Source organism: Typopeltis vanoorti, chromosome 14 (assembly GCF_054136105.1).
Source record: "Typopeltis vanoorti isolate ZY-2024b chromosome 14, IOZ_Tvanoo_1.0, whole genome shotgun sequence".
Classification (NCBI taxonomy): domain Eukaryota; kingdom Metazoa; phylum Arthropoda; class Arachnida; order Uropygi; family Thelyphonidae; genus Typopeltis; species Typopeltis vanoorti.
In genome coordinates this window covers 77,825,582-77,845,532 of record NC_143562.1, presented here as the reverse complement: position 1 = coordinate 77,845,532, position 19,951 = coordinate 77,825,582, and the positions used below count along the sequence as shown (strand labels likewise).

The window sequence follows — 19,951 nt, the reverse complement described above, 5'->3', positions numbered from 1 at the left end:
CTGGTGAATGAGAAAAGAATTAGAAATAAAAAGCAATAACCCAGATGATGGATCAAGTTAATAAACTTGAGTCTGAGAACCTCTTTTGAAATTACTAATTAATGGATATAGTCAAAATAAATTTCTCATTTGTGAAATACAGTATTGGTGTTAATATCAAGAAACAAGGTCAAAGAAGCATGTAATTAACATTTACAAGTTTTTCAGTACCTTGTCACTGAAGCCTGAGGATTGACAGCTTTTACTTCCAATTTCAAAGTCCTACATTATTTATAGTTATGGTGTGTTGGACAGAAGAAGCAGACCTCCAGAGCCCTTCAAACAACATTGTTTAGAGTGGACTGGTTGGATGAGGTTACATGCTTCTTTTATACTTCCTATGAAATCAGAATTTGCATTATAACTGGACAAGTCAGATTCCAGTGGATCCTGTGGTTAAGCAGTTTTATAATACAGTTCAACTGTATTATAAAACTGCTTAACAGCAGCTAAAAAAAATTGACATTAGATCTCAATAAAGTCAAGGCATCATTGCAAAAAAGTTCCCACTGCTGCAATCATAACACTTTCAGGCACTGCATTCCACTCACTAACCATACTCTGTTCTACTCCTGTCTCCCTCCATTTTTCTACAAAAAATCTCCTCTAAATTAATCTGGTATCAATCCCAAAACAATTTATATATTATAATTAAATTACTCCCTTCTTATTCGTATAGCTGTACAAATGGCATTCCCTTAATCTATCTTCATATCTCACATTTCTGAGACCTGACACAACCTTAGTCTATCTTGTCTGGATCCTCTTCAAGATACTCTGAAAATGGTGACTAGATCTATGCATAGTAATTCATTAGCCTGATTAAGGCCTTATACAATGAAACCATCACCTCTTTGCTTCTACATGTCAGCATCCTCCTTATCATTGCCATTACACATTGTCTACACTATTCTACTAACGTGGCAACTTTAGCATCCCTGTCCATCATCATCCCTTCAGATCTCCCCCCCCACCACTATTTGTACACCTGGCATCCCATCTTTATCTAACAAATTTCAAAATCTTCTGCTTTGCGACACTGAACTGGTAGCTCCACTCACAAAGTCTGCTCAGATCTTCCTGTAAGGCCTCAACATCTATACTCCTCATCATGGTTCTTCCTAACTTTGCATCATCTGCACACACAGCTGCTATCTCCAGTATGCAGTTATGCAAACAACTGCATATCCTTGTCCCAAAATTGATTAACATACAAGTTAAACCATAATGGTCAAGTGTCAATTAATCAGATGTCTTTACACTATCTAAATATATCACTGTATATGCATCTCCCTTGTCTAATCTATTTATGATTTTGTTATAGTACTTAAGTAGATTACTAAAACATCACCTGAATGATATAATCACGTAATCACAAGAAATATGGATGGGAAATAATTGAAATAATTGTCCCCATTTCTGTCACTCCTGTCATTTGTATATATACACAAATATACATTAGTAGGACTTGGGTCCATAACCAGTCCTACTCATGCCACCTCTTGACTTTGACTTTACTAATGCCTCGTGTGCACCATTTCCCCAACATATCTCTTATGATTTCACTACTCCTGTATTCAAGGCCATCCTACTCTTATGCTAGCCATGCCTACATGCACAGTCGCTACCAATTTCCAACATCCACTCTCCTTATGCTATGTTTCTGTGTCCACCCCAATTTCCACCATTTCCTCTCTGTTCTCACATTCTCATCTTTCATATGAATGGAATTCTATCCATTCACAAATACTTCATTCCAGCTATCCCACTCTCCTGCTCTTTTTTATTGCCTGATTTCTTGTTCATATCTTTTTTTTCCCATCCATAGAAACAATGTACTATATAAACAGTTGATACTTCAGGCGCAAACTTTGTTTGCTTACACTTGGATAAAGGATTAAACTAAATTTATTATAGTGTAACCAAGTGGAAAATAAACTTCCAACATCTTTCTCTAAATCCAGAGTAATTTAATAATAAAGTGGTACACCTTTTGGCAAACTCGTATAGGTAAATATGACCTTTACATTGCTTCGGCCTTAGTATCACCACTTCTGAGTCTGGCTCCCACTAACGAGACCTCAATAAAGGTCGAAACCAGTATGGGTAGTGACCCTTCCCTTAATGCATAGCATTATACATGTCTGCAAAGAAATGTGGTTTGCATTATGGGAGATACTGAGACAAGGAGTGATGAGAGCTTGCTCCAACTTTACGAGTTGCCCTCAGTCCTGAAGATACTTCAGTCAAAAACTTTGTTTGCTTACACTTGGATAAAGGATTAAACTAAATTTATTATAAACAGTTGATAATGTACTATTTACGATTTTTACTTTCTATATCAATTTGTCATCATCAGACTTGGCAACAATCCCCTGATATCCATTCTCACATTCTCCCTCTGTTCAACCAGATCATTTGTTCCTCCACTAGGTCTCTCACTTATTTACTCCCTATATCCAAAGCATCAATCACCCCATTCATCCTCCTTTTCTGAGAAAACTAACCATGGGTACCCTCTCATCTGCCACACCTTTCAATAATGAAATCTCCACACAGCAGCACCATATGGCAGTCATTCATCACCTCATTTTCTCCTACATCTTTACATTCATATCCACTAAACATCTAATCTCAATTTTCATATGCTTCATTGCATTTCTCATCCTGATCACCTCATTCTTTGTCTTGCATTGGAACAATCATATTCTCAGCACTCACATTCTCTAACTTACCCTTCTTACATCTTATGCTCTTCATTGCCTTCAACCTTTTGTCTATCATTCCTTGCTGTCATTTAATGCCATCAAAAGTTAAGTTATCCATAAGTCACAAAGCAAATCTACTGTTAGATTCTCTCTTATCCCACATAAAATTATGTAACCTTTTAGCTCTTCAATACAACTATTCCTACCCCTTTTGTTTAGCTCATCTACGAGCACTGCATGCCAGGGGGGGGGGGTTAACTTTTGAAATCGGGCAGATAAATTCAGTATTCATCCCTTCTGATTTTTAGTTTTAACTACTGTAGATGAAATTAAAGTAACAAACATAACCAACTGGTAGCAGACAATCATTCATTAATCTAAATTCCAGTATAAGAAGTTTGACTCTAAGCATCTACATGTAAAATGAAAGATCCTTGTTAATCAACTGACACCAACTCAATTTACATGAGTAAATATCTTATATGATTGTTTTGGTTATAATGTAACCTTTTTTTACATCTTATTGAATTTCCCATTTGTAAGTTTCATTTCAAGATTCTTGAAACAAGTCATTTCAAATTGCTTTATATCATCAACTAATGTTTAGGTCATATTATAAAACAGGCAATACAGAAGTCCTGCTTACCACAGAATATGTACTATATAACTAATTTTAATATAAATATGTTCTCCTGAAGATGACCTTAATCAGGGCTCCAGAAATACAACTTAAATCTACTAGCCATAAAAAAATTTTACTCGTTGATCTACCTTATGTAAATATTGAAAAACTACATGTTATGATCACAAAACAAAGTAACACATTAAAAGTAATTATGCAGAAATATCCTTTCCTTTAATGTGGGTTTAAATGTATGCCACAACATAGTTGTGTTTTCTTTCATTTATTATTCATATTAAAGGGTGAATTTATATAAGTTCTCCATAAACAATAATTTAATAGGAAAGACAAATAACAAAACTCACAAAAAACAAGAAAGTAGTTAGCACGTGCTGTGGAGTCAGACTCAAGTTTCACTATGTACTTAGTAGCATGAACTGGTTCTTTGCAAAATAATTGTATTTTTTAAATAGCATTATTTAAAAGCCTTTCCATTATGCAAAACATTCAGGTATTTAATTAGATTTAAGCTAATTCATGTTGTGAGCCATGAAAATAGTTTAGGACAATACTATATTACATTCATCCACCTACTTAAAGATTAAAGGTGTTGGAAGAATAAGGTGTACAGTTGTACTACAGTATTTAATTAAATTGTGCCAATTTTAATTTTTGTATTTATAATTACCAGTTTCTTTTGTTAATGAAATTATACTGCAAGAAAAGCACAATCATTTTTTTTTTAAATAATAACTATTGCAAGTGAGCACTGTATATATGTATAAGGTTAATATTAAACTAAATGAATGCATTTGATTTGATTATAAAATTTATTTACTGGAAATGTAATTTAATTTAAATGTATTCATGACATGAAAAAGTTACTTGTTTTGCTTGAAGTGTGCAAGATTTACCATTTTCAAGTAAAGCTCCATAACGTTAACACATAATAGTGGTTCATTTTCTTGCTTCATGAAATGAAAACTGAAAATATCGTGCTGGGGAATACATGGAGTGAGAAGAACACTGTTAACACTGCGTTGAAATAAACATAAATGAGGAGGAGAGAAATGAAGATAGTGAATATTTATAGTCTTTCATATAGGGAAAAAAAACATTTTATCAGTTATGTTATGGCAATGAAGACTTTATACATTACTGATACAGGAAAAATGATCTGAGGGGAAATATTCAGTTATTTGCTGATGTGTAAAATTGAGCAGAGCAATAGTTAATAATGGTGATGTAGAGATTTTGCAGAATGGACAAAGGAGAATGGCTCTCAGTTTAATGTGGCAAAGTGTAAAGCTATGCATTCTGGGATGAAAAGATTACCTGCTATATACTATGGCAATGTACTCCAGGAAATTGATGAAGCTACAGATCTGGAGGTGTTGAACATATTGAAAAAGTGGCTAAAATAGCTCATAGTTTCTTGGCTACTGAAGAACACACTGACAAACAGAGATAAGGAAGCTATTATACCTCTTTATAAGGCTCCTAGATTACTACAAACAGATCTTGTCATCCTGGTCTCTTAGACCAAGATTGTAATAACTGGGCTATGGAAAATGTTCTATTACATAGTCAGGTTGAAGATTAATTGGGTTACACATGATAGAAATATAAATACTTAAAGGTTTTTATAGGAATGATAGAGAGGAAATTTTTGTACATGAAAAACTGAGCAAGAATAATATCGGCAAGGTTTACTTGGAAAGTAGTGAATGAATGGAATGGGTTCCAGAGTCTGTTGTTTGGGTGCTTTGTTGCCAAATGAGTTAAAGTGAAGAATGACAGAACAGATATTGTGCTAATATTGGTTAGTGATGATGGATGTTTAGCACCTTCCTCTACGAGTCTGATGACTCCATGGAGATGTTCACGTAATAAAAATAAAAGACATGGGGATGAGATTAGCTAGGTGAAGATAAATTTGTAGGAAAGGAAACATGGACAAGGTTATGGTTGCTGTTACAAGGAGAGATTGGCTTTGGACAAGGTGAAATGTTCAGGGCTTTCCTCAGTGAGCTTGAGGACTCCATAGAGATGACAGTGTAATAATAATAAAAGATGTGGATGAGAAAGCTAGACCAAAGTAAATCTAGAAAAGGAAATATGGACAAGGTTAGGGTTAGTGTTACAAGAAGAGACTGGCATTTTTAATATATTTGGAGGGAGAGCTGATTAAGAACAGGTTGGCAGTATAGAATTTTGGTAGATTATTACTAACAAAATATTTTGGCATCTCTTTCAGCTTGATCTTAGAAGTTAGAGAGAGAGAGAAGCTAGTTTGAATAATGAACACTGATACCTTCAGAGTAGTTATTGGAAATGAGAGAGCAATAAAGGAAACAAAGAAATTTTGAGCTAGAGCAGATATCTGAATTCAGAAACCAAATATATAGTTGCTATATAATGCTAATGTTGCACATTATTGAATACCAAGTTATTCTTATTAAAATTAATCAATTTTTTAAATTTAATACACATCGCTATGTTTTTGTTGATTTCTATTATAAAAAAAAAATAATCCGAATTACACAAGATAGTTAAGACACAGACTTGCTATTTTTGTTGAATTTAAGATTTTGGTCACAGGCATAAATCAAAATACTTAATAAAGCAGACCTTTTATGATGAGTGCTGTGACGTGGAGGTTGTTGATTTATTTATAACATTTCTTGCTTTTTTTTTATAATTCATACAACTAAAAAAAAGTGAGTATATGGAATGTATATATTTTCTTTATTGAAATAGAAAAATTTATGTAAGACCATTAATAATGTACATTGATTTAACTTGCACACAGAGAAGTTTGCGATTTCTCATGTGTGAAGTATATTTACATCGAAATATTTTATAAACAATCATGCCATTCTCACTGCCTCATTTTGCTGAACAGCAACAGAGCTGACATAAATGCAGGAAAAAAATTGCTGCACTGAATAGGAATCACATCAATAATAGATACAAACTATACACTTTTTAAATTTATAAATGGACATGCACGGTGGTAGTGATAGATGTTTTATAACAAACTAAATTTTGTCTGCCAAAAGATTAAGATTAGCTTCTGGCTTAACATAGTTCTGTGTAGGTGCTGCAAAAGTATCTATTAAGATATGACAAGTTTTATGACTGTTACAAATAGGAAATATTCAGCGAAAGGGCAAAAGTGAGAGAGAGAGATTGTATGAATATTATACAAAGGTAAAAATTATACTTACATATTATATATACAATTTACTCAGATTTTCTTCTCAAATAATGTTAGATAATTTAGCATTGTAAAGTACAATGTATGTACGGTGACTAGAATGACACAAGCAAAATATGCACTTTGAGATATATAAAGTTACACTCATACAGTTTTTTTCCCTCTTAAAACAGTTTCAGTATGTGGTTCATCTATGGCTTTCATTTTATGCTTTTCATCCTGTGCTTTTTGAGTCTGAAGTGAATGTGATCGAAATAGTGGATGTTTTTTATTTTTTAATGACAATGCAGGAAAAAATCTAAATGAACTACTGCTACTAAAAAATCTTTTACCCTCAGATGCTGGAGGAGCTGAAGTTGGTGGTGACTCTTGCTCATGGGATGATTTTTTTAAGCCTCTCAAATGCGGAAGGCTACGCTTTCTGTGAAATTTTTTTTCATCCTTAATATTTGGCAAATAAGGAGTTTCAAAGCTGATGCTTAATGAGTCATAATCTGGATCTGCTGAGAGAACTGGAGTGGTTACTTGTTTTTTGCTTTCTGCAGTATTAGATGTCCTAACAGAAGGAAACATGTCCATTTGGCTTCCACCCACTTGATAATTTGATAGATCAGCCTTTGTTTCCTTGATATTATCTTCAGCAATATAAGCAGTGTCACTTTTTGATGGCCTTGAAGGATACTGTGGGCTGCTTGTAGGAATATGTTTGCTTCCACTAGATATATCTGCTGGGTGTTCCCTTCCATTAGCAGGATTTGTAGGACTGGTTTGCTTATCAATTTTAGTTACTACTGCATTAGTACATGTAATATCTCTTTTGATTTCTAATGACATATTTTCAGTCATCTGTTTTACAGGTGATGTTTGAGTTGAACTGTTTATTTGTGTATTCACACTACCCTTGTCAGCATTCAATTCCAGTGCGCTGTCACTAGTAGAATGATCAGGAGTACCACATATATCATATTTTCTTGTTCTTTCTTTAGACATTGTGTTTTTATTAAGATGCTAAAAATACATAAAATAAGTAAATGTTGAAAACTTGGTATACTTTTAAAATACTTTGATTAACTGAAAGAATTATATTTACTCTTCAGAAAAATATACAGCATATCATAGTATTAAAATTTGTTTTAATCATATCATTCAAGAAAAATTTCTTATTGAAGATAAAAAAAATTACAGAACAAATTCAATAATGAAAATCCAGTTATGAAACTTATAAATAAATAAAACATAAATTTCCAATGTATGCCAGATGAAATTATCCAAAGTACATGACTTATCAAGGTTAAATACTTTTTAATGATGAGAAAGGTAAGGCTGTGTAGTGAGTGTATGACTGTCTGTCAGGTGGATCTACAGGTGCTCTAGTTTTTCTCCTGGAAAGCAAATTTCTATAGAATAAATTCTAATACTTTCATCTGGGGGATGGCTAATCAGTTGAAAAGACATAGAAAATTTTCCTGATGTATTTGACAGGATTCAAAGGGACTATTTTCACATTGAAAGATTTTATAATTTATTTAAAATTTTTAAATGAAACTTGACATTGTCATAAATGATGAAGCTCATTGTTATTAATAGTTTGGAGGAAAAGAGACTCAAAGGTCCATTTTGAGTCCAAAACATTGAATTATATATACCATATCTTGTATTGTTTTTGCAAACTCCATTTTCTCTCAGTCAGAACATTCCATTTAGCCACCGGTCTCCATAATGTCCTTTTGTACAATTTACAGGAATGGTCTCTTATTTTTCCCTTTGAGCTGTCTTTTGTAAAATCTTCCCATCAGCTATTTTGGCAAACACAACTTATATGTCTGAATTATATAGCCTTCCTCCTAATGGATACAGCATTTTTCAAGAAGACAGAAAGGATAAAATGAAACGGTATTAATGATGATTATAGTGCAGCTGTATCTCTTCCAAGTGGAAAATCAAAAGAAGTAGTAGAGAATAGTTTTGAGGTTGAGGTGAGCAGGATTTTAAGATATTAATGAGGTGTTGTTGCTTATAGGCTTGGCAATGTAGGGTAAGAGGATTTCTGAGATGTTTGGGTAGACAATCTTCTTCTTCTCTTCCGTCTAAGATGGGTTGAGTCTTCTCTTGAGCAGGATCTTCCAGTCTTCTCTATTCCTTGCTGTCCAAAAAAGTTCCTTATATGTTCTGCATCCCAAGATATTCTTTATTAATTTCAGCCAGGTAATTCTTGGTCTTCCGGGTCTTCTTTTTTCAGTTGGAAAAGTACTGATTAGGACGTTAGGAAGTCTGTCTGCATCCATGCGTGTCCAAACCATCTCAGTTGTTGTTTTCTAATTTTTTCTATTATTGTCTTTTTATACAATAGTTCTTGTCTGACTGTGATGTTTGTTTTCTTTTCTATCCAACTTGTTCTATTTATTTTTCTTAAGCATTTCATTTCAAATGCCAGCAGTTTTTTCTCCTCTCTTTTTTTAACTGTCCACGCTTCTGCTCCATAGATGACTGTTGGTATAATTATTGCTTCATATAATTTGATTTTGGCTTGCTTAGATATCTTGTTCGTTTTCCAGATTTTCTGTAATTTTCCCATGGTGGTCCATCCTATCGCTATTCTGTGTTTGATTGTTTTCAGTTCATTTATTGTTTCTGTTAGTTTTGATCCAAGGTATATGAAGTTGTCTACTTGTTCTATTTGTTCTCCATTTAGGGTGGCTGAGATGGTGGTTCTGTTCCTCCCTATTTTCATCACTTTTGTGTTTTGCATATTTATTGTATTGTCATATGTTTTACAGGTTTCGTTTAGCTTGTTGATCACCTTTTGTAGTTCATTTGGGGTTCTTGCAAGAAGGGCTAGATCATCTGCATATTTGATATTATTTATGTTTAAACCACTGACGTTGATTCCAGGCTCATTGTCTATTGCCTTCTTTACAACTTCTTCTAGATATATGTTGAATAGGCATGGGGATAATTGGCATCCTTGCATTACTCCTTTTTGGATCTCTATGGGTTCTGTTGTGAGTGTGTCCTTTTTAATTATTGCATTTGTCTTAGAGTAATATTTTATCAGAAACTGTATTATATATTTGTCTATTGCTTTTTCTAGTAGAATTTTAAGAAGGATTTCTCTGTTGATGTTATCGAAAGCTTGTTTAAAGTCCACAAAACAATATAGTTCTTTATGGTCTTCCCAGCTGAGCTCTGCTAGTTGGTGCAATGTGAAAATTTGGTTTGTTGAATAGTTTCCTCGGAAACCAGCTTGTTCTATTGCTATCATTTCTTCGTAGGTGTTTTTTAATCTATTTTGTATAATTCTTATGAATATTTTATAGGTGTGAGGGAGTAAATTGATTGGTCTGTAATTTCTGCAGTCTCTTTTGTCTCCTTTCTTGTATATTGGGATGATCTTTCAAGTTCTCCAGTCATCTGGGACTCTCCTGTTTGTAGTATTTTATTGAATAGGGTTGTTAAATATTCTATTGATATGCTGCCTCCATATGACCACAGTTCAGTAGGGATAGTATCAATGCCTGGTGCTTTATTGTTTTTCATCTGTTTTATTGCGTATCTAACTTCTTCTTGTAAAATTTTTGGGTGATCATTATTTTCTTCTATTGTTGGCATTGTAGTTTTGTTTCCTTGGTGGAAGATAGTCTCAAAATGGTTTGACCAGATTTTTCTTATATATTTAATATTCCCGTTTTCAGTCATCTTATTGTTTATCATTGTTACTGCTTTTGCTGAGAATTCCTTTGTAATTTCTCTTACAGTATCATGGAAGACTTTTAGGTTGTTTTGTTGGTATGCTTCTTGGCATTTCTTTGCTTTTTCTTCTAACCATTTTTCTTTGGCTTTTTTGCATAAGTTATCAACTTTATTTTTTAGTGCTCTGTATTTTTCTCTATTCTCTTCATTGTTTTGTTGGTTTACAAGTATCTTGGCTCTCTTTTCTCTTCTATGGTAGCTATGATTTCTTGGGTTATCCACTGTTTGTTTATTTTGGGTTTGGAACCTAGAGTGTCTTTTGCAATTGATAACACTGTTTCTTTTCCTTCTTCCCAGTATTTTCCGCTGTTCTGGAAGATGGAGGGCTTTAATTTCAAGCACATCTGTTCTAAAAATCGACTTCTGCTTGAGCTATCTTTTAGTTTTGATAGGTTGATGTTTTCTTATTTTCTGATATTATTTTTCCTGTTGAATTATATCTTCACTTTGGCAGTTAATATCTCGTGGTCAGTGTCAAAATCAAAACTTCTTAATGTTCGTACATTATTTACTGATCTTTCCCATTGTTTGTTTATGATGATATAGTCTATGCAGTTCTTTATATTACCATCTGGGGATGTCCATGTATATTTATTATTAGGGCATTGATAGAACAATGTGTTTGTAATCATTAGATCGTTTGCTTTACGGAAGTGGAGTAATTGTTCTCCTCTGTCATTAAGCTCTCCATATCCAAATTTCCCCATCACATCTTTTTTGTCTGCTGTGAACTGTCCTATTTTAGCATTAAAATCTCCCATCACTATCATGAGTTCTCTATTTTTGGGATTATCTATTTCCTGTTGTAGTTCTTCATAGAAATTTTCTATTTCTTCCTCTGAATGGTTACTGTCTGGTGCATATATTTGGATTATTTTAATTGTTTGACCTTTTTCTTTTGCTTGAAGTTTGGCTGTTATTATTCTAGGAGACACTGGGTTTATTTCAATTACTGAGTGCGTAAGTTTCTTTTCAATTAGTAATGCAACTCCTTCTCTGTGTATGTTATCTTTTCTTCCTGAGAAGTACAGTCTTCCTTCTGGTAAATCCATGAATCCATCTCTGCACCAATGTGTCTCTGATAAACCTAAAATACTCCATTTCAGTCTTTTTAAATTTTCCTGGACTAATTGCAATTTCCCAGGTCAGTATAGTGATCTTATGTTGAGGGTAGCTACATGTTTCACATCTTTGGCTGACCACATTGCTGATTTCTCACCTACTCTATGTGGTCTTTGAGTAGGCGCGTCGGTTGTCCCATATGCAGTAGCACTATCTCGGTTTGTAGACTTTCTCCTGCTCATGAAAGCTACTGGTATAATAATGTAGCCAGCTTGCCATGCCTCTGCTACATCCTTTGGTCCACGGCTCTTTATTCTTTATTCAGAGCAACCCATTTGGGTTTCCCCCATCTGCCTGGTAGACAATAGACAACTTTAACTATGGAAGCGGTAGCTGGAAACAGCAAAGTCATGCAAGTAAAGAGAATGAAGTTCCTTGAGTTGCTTAGGAATAACTATTTTACACATGTGGTGGAGGCAAGAAAAGAGCATTGGATTTAATAATGATATATCAAATGATGATAACAGAAATTATTCATAATGGCATCAGTTGATGAGAGTTGACATGGAAGGAATGCTAGACATGTGCAAGCTTCGATGAAGAAAAGAGAAGGGTATAGGAAACTATAAAGCAAACTCAGAATATAGAAAGGTGATTATTGTGGCTTGATTCAAGACCAGTTATTGATGACAATGTCAGACAAAAAGAGTAATATGAAATTTCATGATTTACTAAATCATGAAATTATTCAGAAACAGCAGAAGAATGATGTTATGGAGGAAATGTATAATGGAGAGGACAGCTGTATAAAGGGCATAACAAAAAATAGTGAAAAATAAAACTGACTAAAGCAACAAACAAAAAATCCTAGAAGTATATAGTTATGTGGCAAATGAAAGACAACTGATTTACTTACTAGGATGATACATAGGTAACATTATTATTATTGTTAATACCAGACCTCCATGGAGTCTAAAGACTCCTTGCAGGAGACAATGTTACACACAAAGCCCATCAAACCATGCTTTAAACTCATTCAATGTATCTGTATTCACCATGTCAGGCAAAGCATTCCACTGACCAACCACTTTCCATGCAAAAACCTACTCCTTATATAACTTCAAAGTATGTCCCCTTGTTTTACTCCCTTCCCCCATTCTACAAAAAATTTCTTCCACATTAACCTGGTAACAATCCTTTACCAACTTAAATGCACAAGGTTTTACAAACTGCATTCCCTCAGTCTATCCTCATATCCCAAAGACTAGTTACGACCTTAGTAAGTCTTCACTGGACCCTTTTCAACATATCCTTTATCACCATGAAAACCAGGGGACCAAATCTGTGCACAATAATCCATACAACAGAACCAGAACCTCTTTATTTCTACAAGTTAAGGTTCTCCACATCATTTGCCATAATTTGATGTAATGTCTTCATAACTTGTGCAATGTGAACTCTTAATTTCAGATCCTTGCCCCCCCCCCTCCACTCAAAGGTCTTTTATCTCCTTAACTTCCTCCAAAATTTCCCTGCCAAGTGTATACTCTGCATCTCATTGTTGCCTACCAAATTTCACAAGCTTAGATTTGGCAACGTTGAATTGACAGTTCCGTACTGTTGCCCTCTCATACAATCTATTCAAGTCCTCCTGTCTTGATTCCTCATCACTCTCCCCAGTTTTGCATCATCTGCAAACAGTTGTATATCACCAGTAATACCTATCCCAATATCATTAATATACAAATTAAATAACAATAGTCCCAAATCTGACCTTTGCAGCATACTACTAGTGACTTTCCCCTTTTGAGATAGTGCCCCCCCTACACAAAACAATCTGCTGAAAAAATAGTAGAAATGTTCAGAGAGTATCCTGTTAATGTATTTCATGTTGGGGGAGGAATTAGAAGTTAAGTGTTTGGAAATTTAAGTGAACTTCATGTTAATAAGCCTGTGGGATATCACTATATATATTAAAGGAATGTGCAAAGAAGCTAGCAGTATCCTTGATGTCACTGTATGTGAAAACAGCCATCAAAATACAATACAATGTTAAATTATTGCTGAAACTGAATATAATAAGGATGGATGGTCAAGTGGTGAACTGGATATCTGAGATGAGTCCTTGGAGGTGTCACATAATAATAGTATAGAGATTGTTAACTAATGTATCGGTAAGTTGTGTATGGGGGAGTGATGTCTTGAAAGAGAAATCACTCCCCCTCATATGACAGCAGTTCCAGAGCTCTGCTCTGGAACTGTCATTTAATTTATATATATTAATGAAATATTCAGGGTTTGAGAGAAGATATTCAAATGTTTACAGATAATGCCAAACTAGGAGAGCAGAATCAAAACTCTGAATGCTTTTACCCAGTACGAAGCACTAACAAGATGTCGTAGCAGAATTGCATAAAACACTATTCAGGCCACATCTTAAGTGAATGATTTCTTTATACAGATCTGATTACCTGTGATTTAAACAACAACAAAAAAAAACAAAAAAAAAAAAAAAACGTCCAGATGCCAGGATCTTTCTCAGGTACAGCACATTCCCTCACTCTTCTTTGGAAGATTGGAGGAAAAAGGGGGAGGAATATCATTGAGACATGCCAATCCAATAGATATAGGTAAATTATTGCAGAGAATGATAGAATAGTGGAAGAATAAGAGGTCTATAAGGATCATGAGCAAGGATGTGAGAAGTAGAATTTTTGCATAGAGAGTGGTGAAAGTGTGAAATGCACTCTTGAAGTTGGTAGATGAGTCTACTAACATTAATTTGACACACACACACACATAGGAAAGACAGAATGAGGGAGGCTGTTCCAAAGAACAGTCTCCCTCATTTGCAGATAGATGTAATCAAATAAAGCTATATAGAAGGAACAGAAGTTTGTTCTGTAATTCTAAAGATGGACAATAAATGGATACTGACCAGCAGCTCATGTTCTTAGAGTTTTGGAAGTGAGCATAGAGTGATTTGAGTAAATCTGTAAGAGGGATCATCAATTAATCTGAGCGCTCTCTTCTGGATAGTATCAAGCAACCTCAGGGAGGTTTAGGTGCATCATCCAAATGTGTGAGCAATATTCCAAGATTGAGTGTTGGGATTTATAGTGTTAGCAGCTGCACAGATGTCTGATCTAAAATGGGATAGCTATATAGTGAATGCACATATCACTTTTTGACAAGATGGTATTGTGTAAGGCAGTGGTCGGCAACTTTTTTAATATGAAGGGCACGATACTGCGGGCACCATGAAGTTCGCAGGCACTGCGTTGCCGACTCCTCCTGATTTAAATAATTAAACTTAAAATTACAATTAGAATGAATGGTTTTGAAATGTCTTTCTATATTACTTTTTTTTAGAAATAGTCACACTATTATTGCATGATAAACAAATACATTTGCATTATGATTAATAAAGCAAGGTGCTCGTATCTGATCTGACAGATACATACTAATTGTTAACATGAATATTCTTTTTGTATTCATTTTTTATTCATTCATATGTGACAAAAATATGTTGTAAAAGCGAGGTAAATAAATAATGTTAAAATTTGATCATTTTTCTTAAAAACAACTAATCATAGAATTTCTAAGCCTGAAATGAGAGAAAAAATGCCTGTGTCATGAGTCCTCCATAATTTCCAAATTTTATATTGCACTCTTCATATTAAAAAGATTGCTGACCTCTGCAAGATTTGCTTTACATTTATGGAAAATACTAAGGAAAGAGGTCTGGAGCTTGCACCACCTTTACTACGAGTTGTCATAAGGCACTACTTATGCTTGCATCCGCCGGAACTTTTAGTTTCTATATATTTGGCATGAACTCTTGTAGTTTCTATATTCGGCTATGAAATAATGTTGGATTTAATATTCACTTAATTTGTACTGCCATGTATTATATTTGCAGTGTTTTTTCTTTGTTTTCTTACATTTTAGTACATACTAGTAATGAATGTATCTCTCAGATCAGATATACTGCGATCTACGCTGCAAAATTACTGCTGAGAGCTCCAAAGCAGTTTACAATATTTTTTTCTCTGAGGGTGCACTAAAAATTCACTGCGGGCACCATGGCACCCATGGGCACTGCGTTGCCGACCTCTGGTGTAAGGTATAAGTCTGGTTTGGATGACTTAAGAAGTGATGGTGCATATCATTTAAATTCTGTTAATACAAAAATTATTGGAGTGGATATAGAAACTTTTTTTTTCAGACATTATTTAATGTGGGTATTTTTTTATAATCCACAGTAAAAACAATATGAATAGGCTGTCCATCATTATTGGTACAGAGGAAGAGTTAAAAAGTATAGTCATGTAATAAAATAGATGAAAGATACATAGACATACTGTCCACACTAAAGGAGTAGTCTACTCTCCTGTTGAGACCATGCCAACATATGGTCTAAACAGTTTCTTCTGCATATCACCATACTTACTCTCCCTTCTGGCACAGTAAATGGAAGCAAGATTACTATTAGTGAGCTGGTTTGATAGTAATAATAATTCCAAATTCATTACTATCAGGTCGTCCTATGTACTACCTAGTGGTCTGCATGCAGAACTGTTTTACTGCTGTGCAGTTGCTTTGGGAGGATGTACAAAGTGTATCTTGGAAAGTGTCACATCCACTGAAACTATTCAAGAACATGTCATGAGAAGGGGAGAGGTAGAGGAAAAGAAGCTGGAGCACTTATCCTGAAGACCAAATACTGCAACAGCCATTTCAAGACTCCAGTACAGTGGTGGTATTTCACAGGGTAATAAAAATTATTTGCCACTTTGAGGTTTAGTTGGTATTTCTTCTATCAGGATATGCTTTACAGCTGCAATAATCACCAGATATGTTGGTCTTATCTGTTGAAACAAGCTAGCTATATGTTATACTGTATGTCCTCACCAATCCAATTTAGTAGCTAAAGGTTCAGATCAAGGTATGATATACACTATAATATGTAGATAATTTGGCTTCCTATGATGAGTATTGTGGGAGAGGCTTGGAAATAATGTTATTTACCAGTCTCTGTGGACTACATATAATCAATCTGCTCTCATAGTTGACCTTTCAAAACTCTGATATTATCTGTAGCATTCACTTTTGGTATGCTTTCTAAAGTTCCCCCACACCTTTGACATCAAGCTAACTAAATCTGGACACAGGAGTCCAGATTTTTCAGGCATTATTTAATGTGGGTATTTTTTTATAATCCACAGTGTTGTCTGATGTTGTCTGATCAAGACTACAATGGAACAATCACATCCTAATCTCTATTGATGAACATATACCACAGTGATCTGCTGGATAACCTTTAACATATCTGAATGTGTCCCTATTCCTCCACCTTCTTCAGCCAATAGAATACATGGCCTTCTATCTCTGAATCCCAAAGTTTAAATCCTTATACTCAGTCACATTCTCAAAAAACTATAAACCTTTTCAGCCTATTTAGATCCTCCAGGCAGCAAATAATCATATCTTCCAAAATCCATTTTCAATATGATTTACCATAAAGACTGAGCAGTGACAATCTCAGTGTGAAGTCCTGCAGAGTCCTACTTATTACTTTCTATTATTATTTCTAATATTTTTCGTGACACCTCCAAGGAGGACACCTACTCTATAACTCTCCATCTCCACCACTCCATCTACCAACTACACTGAATCTCTACTATCATCTACATCAATGCATCTACTTCCCACCACAACCACTAGTATTTTTGTCTGTAAATTGCATGTGTTCTGAAGCGCGCGTCTTCAGAACATATGCAGGATGAAAAACCCGAGTTTCTGGGAGAAAAAACCTGCTACCTCCATATGAGATCGGCTAACTCACCTTCAACTGAAAAAGCCCATATAAGGATTCCTCCCATCACGATGCAAATCAAACTTAGACCTTTTCCAATCAAAGGGCACAACGTGCCGGCGTTCTTCCAATTGCACTACAGAGGTGCTTGACTGCCCTCTCATGTATAATTCTTCAATAAGTGGCAGATAGCTAGCATCATTCCCAATCTGTATAATTATGTCAAATGTGTTTGCAAAATCCAGAAATATCACAGTATACACATCAACTATCCCTGTAACTATAAAATGTTACCATATTACTAAACTATGACTGCCCTTTAACAAATCCTTGCTGGTCTCTAAAAAAAATTTCATCTTCACATGAAAGTGAGATTTTTTTAATATATATATATTGGTAATGGCTTCATATACCCTACTATATATGAAGCCATTATCAATTTTTCTAAAATCTTAAATGGCCAGTTAAGAAACTGGTCCATAATTTAATGGTTCCACTTAAGCAAAAATTTATACTACACACTCTCCTTTCTATACTCTAAGGAGCTAACCATTTGCTTGACATTCAACATTGAGTTCCTTAACACATTCCCTTAAAATCGTGATTTTAAGGGAATGTTGTGGTGTCGAGGCTAGCTGGTGAACGGACGTGCTATCGGAGAGCTCCTGAGAGATTTGTGTTTTTTGTTGATTTATTGGTGTTTTGGATTCAATTTAATGGACTTAAGTGTTTAATTTTGGTATATTATTAGAGCTTTATTAACGTGGTTAGTGTACTAAAGTGTTTTATAACATAATCTATGTTATAAAACATATGTTATAAAATGTTATAAAAGTCGCCGCTAGATGAATTCGTAATGAGTAGTGTTCGTGCAAGCTCCAGATAAGATAAGTATCATTTTCAGTTATCGATACAAATTATTTAATATTGTGTAGTTTTGTTTTGTTTGCCTTGCGTATTTTAGTGCGTCTATTTTTGGTGTGTTATAACGTTTAATTTGACAAAACACGTTACAGATAAATATGGCACCTGTGCGTAGGAAAATGGCAGCCAGTAATGAAGGTTCGCCATCGTTATCAAAGAACGGTAGCATAAAAGAAATGAGTCAGTGTACTAGCTGTGAAATGTACGCTTTGCGGAGTGCGGTCGGAGTGTGGTTAGATGATGATAAAGGATTGAATGTGTGTAGAAAATGTAGGGAGAATGCGGAATTGAAGTGTATTTCGGATCGTGAGTGTGATATTTTTGTCAACCTTCAGAATGAAGGAAATAGGGATATGACAAGAAACGGCAAGGTTGTACATGAAAATTGTGAGAGTGTGAATGTAGAAAGTGTGAATGATAGTATAAATGGTTTCTCAGAGAACAAAAAAAATGAGATAGATGCATTGAGTGAGATCGCGTTGTTGAATAGTGCGATAGAAAGAGCAAAACAGCAGCTAGAGTGCATGAACAAAAGTAGACTGAATGAACCAACCAATAATAAAAGTTATGACAGGAAAAATAGACGTATGAATGTGAACATGAACAAAATGAAGGATAGAGTGCTGTATGGAGACTCGTTAGTACGAGGTGTGTTAGTAGAGGATTTGACAAAATCGTACCAACCTGGTGCGACCATAAATGACGTAACTGCGTCTATTAGAGAGCAAAAGGAAAAGGTGAAAGAAATGATTGTTGTGGCAGGTACGAATGATTTGAAAGGAGATAAAATGGAAATGATAGAAGACCTCAATGAATTGTTTGAGGTAGCAAAAGAAAAGAGTGAGAGAGTTAGAATGATTAGTCTTTTGCCACGGTATGACAGTGAAATGTTTAAAAGGAGGGCTATAATTGCAAATGACTTTATGCGTGGGTTATGTATGACGAGTGGTGTGGAATTTGTGGATGTGTGGAGTGAGTTTGATGGGCGAAAGGATCTATATAAGATGGATGGCTTGCATTTGAATGGTTACGGTGTAAGAAGACTTGAGAAAGTGGCTGAATGTAGTGGATGTGCAAATTCAGGGAAACTAGATTTGTTAGGGGGGGGTAGAGATACAGTCCTTATGGAGGCAGTTGAATGTAAGAATGAATATAATATGCCAGAGCAAATAAGGACAACAAATCAGAGTGGGATAGTTAATATAAGGCATCAAGGTAGGGTTGGGGCTAATGGGGGTCTTAAATTCATGTACACTAATACTAGGAGTATTAGGAACAAGAAGGAAGAGTTTTTGGCCATGGTTGGCACTTCCAGACCACAGGTTATAGGTATTAGTGAAACATGGCTGACTGTAGATGATATAACTAGTGGGATTGAATGTGATGGGTATAGTGTGTTCAGGAATGACAGAGAGAATAAAATGGGAGGAGGAGTATTGTTGATGACAGCTGATGAGCTCCAGCCAAGGAGAATAGAAGTTGAATTGCAGGATAGAGAAAAGAGCACATTTGAGGCCATTTGGTGTGAGATTGTGGCTAGCAGAACTAAATATACAATTGGATGCTGCTATAGACCAGGTGATGGAAAAGATGGTGGTGACAGTATGCACAAGCAAATAGAAGAAATGGGTGGAAGGAGGGTGATTATTATGGGAGATTTCAACTATGGTCGCATCGATTGGAGTGAGGAGAGGACACACGGGAGGAAGGAACTGGATTTTATGCGGTTATTAAGGGATAAAGCTAAGTACTGCAGACGTGTTTTGAAGAGCTGATTCAGATAAGTTTTTACTAGGAATAATTAAGTA

At 34.9% G+C, this 19,951-nt stretch overlaps 1 protein-coding gene across 1 annotated transcript in view; it reads right to left on the bottom strand.

Annotated features, from left to right (window-relative positions):
- Positions 1-6,160: 6,160 nt before the first annotated feature.
- The window catches only part of LOC150099691 (anoctamin-8-like), a 416,071-nt gene continuing 402,280 nt past the window's right edge, over positions 6,161-19,951 (bottom strand). Inside the window, exon 15 of the mRNA XM_090403618.1 lies at positions 6,161-7,597. Coding sequence (XP_090259744.1) covers positions 6,734-7,597 — 864 coding nt within the window. The 3' untranslated portion in view covers positions 6,161-6,733. The remainder of the gene's footprint in view (positions 7,598-19,951) is intronic.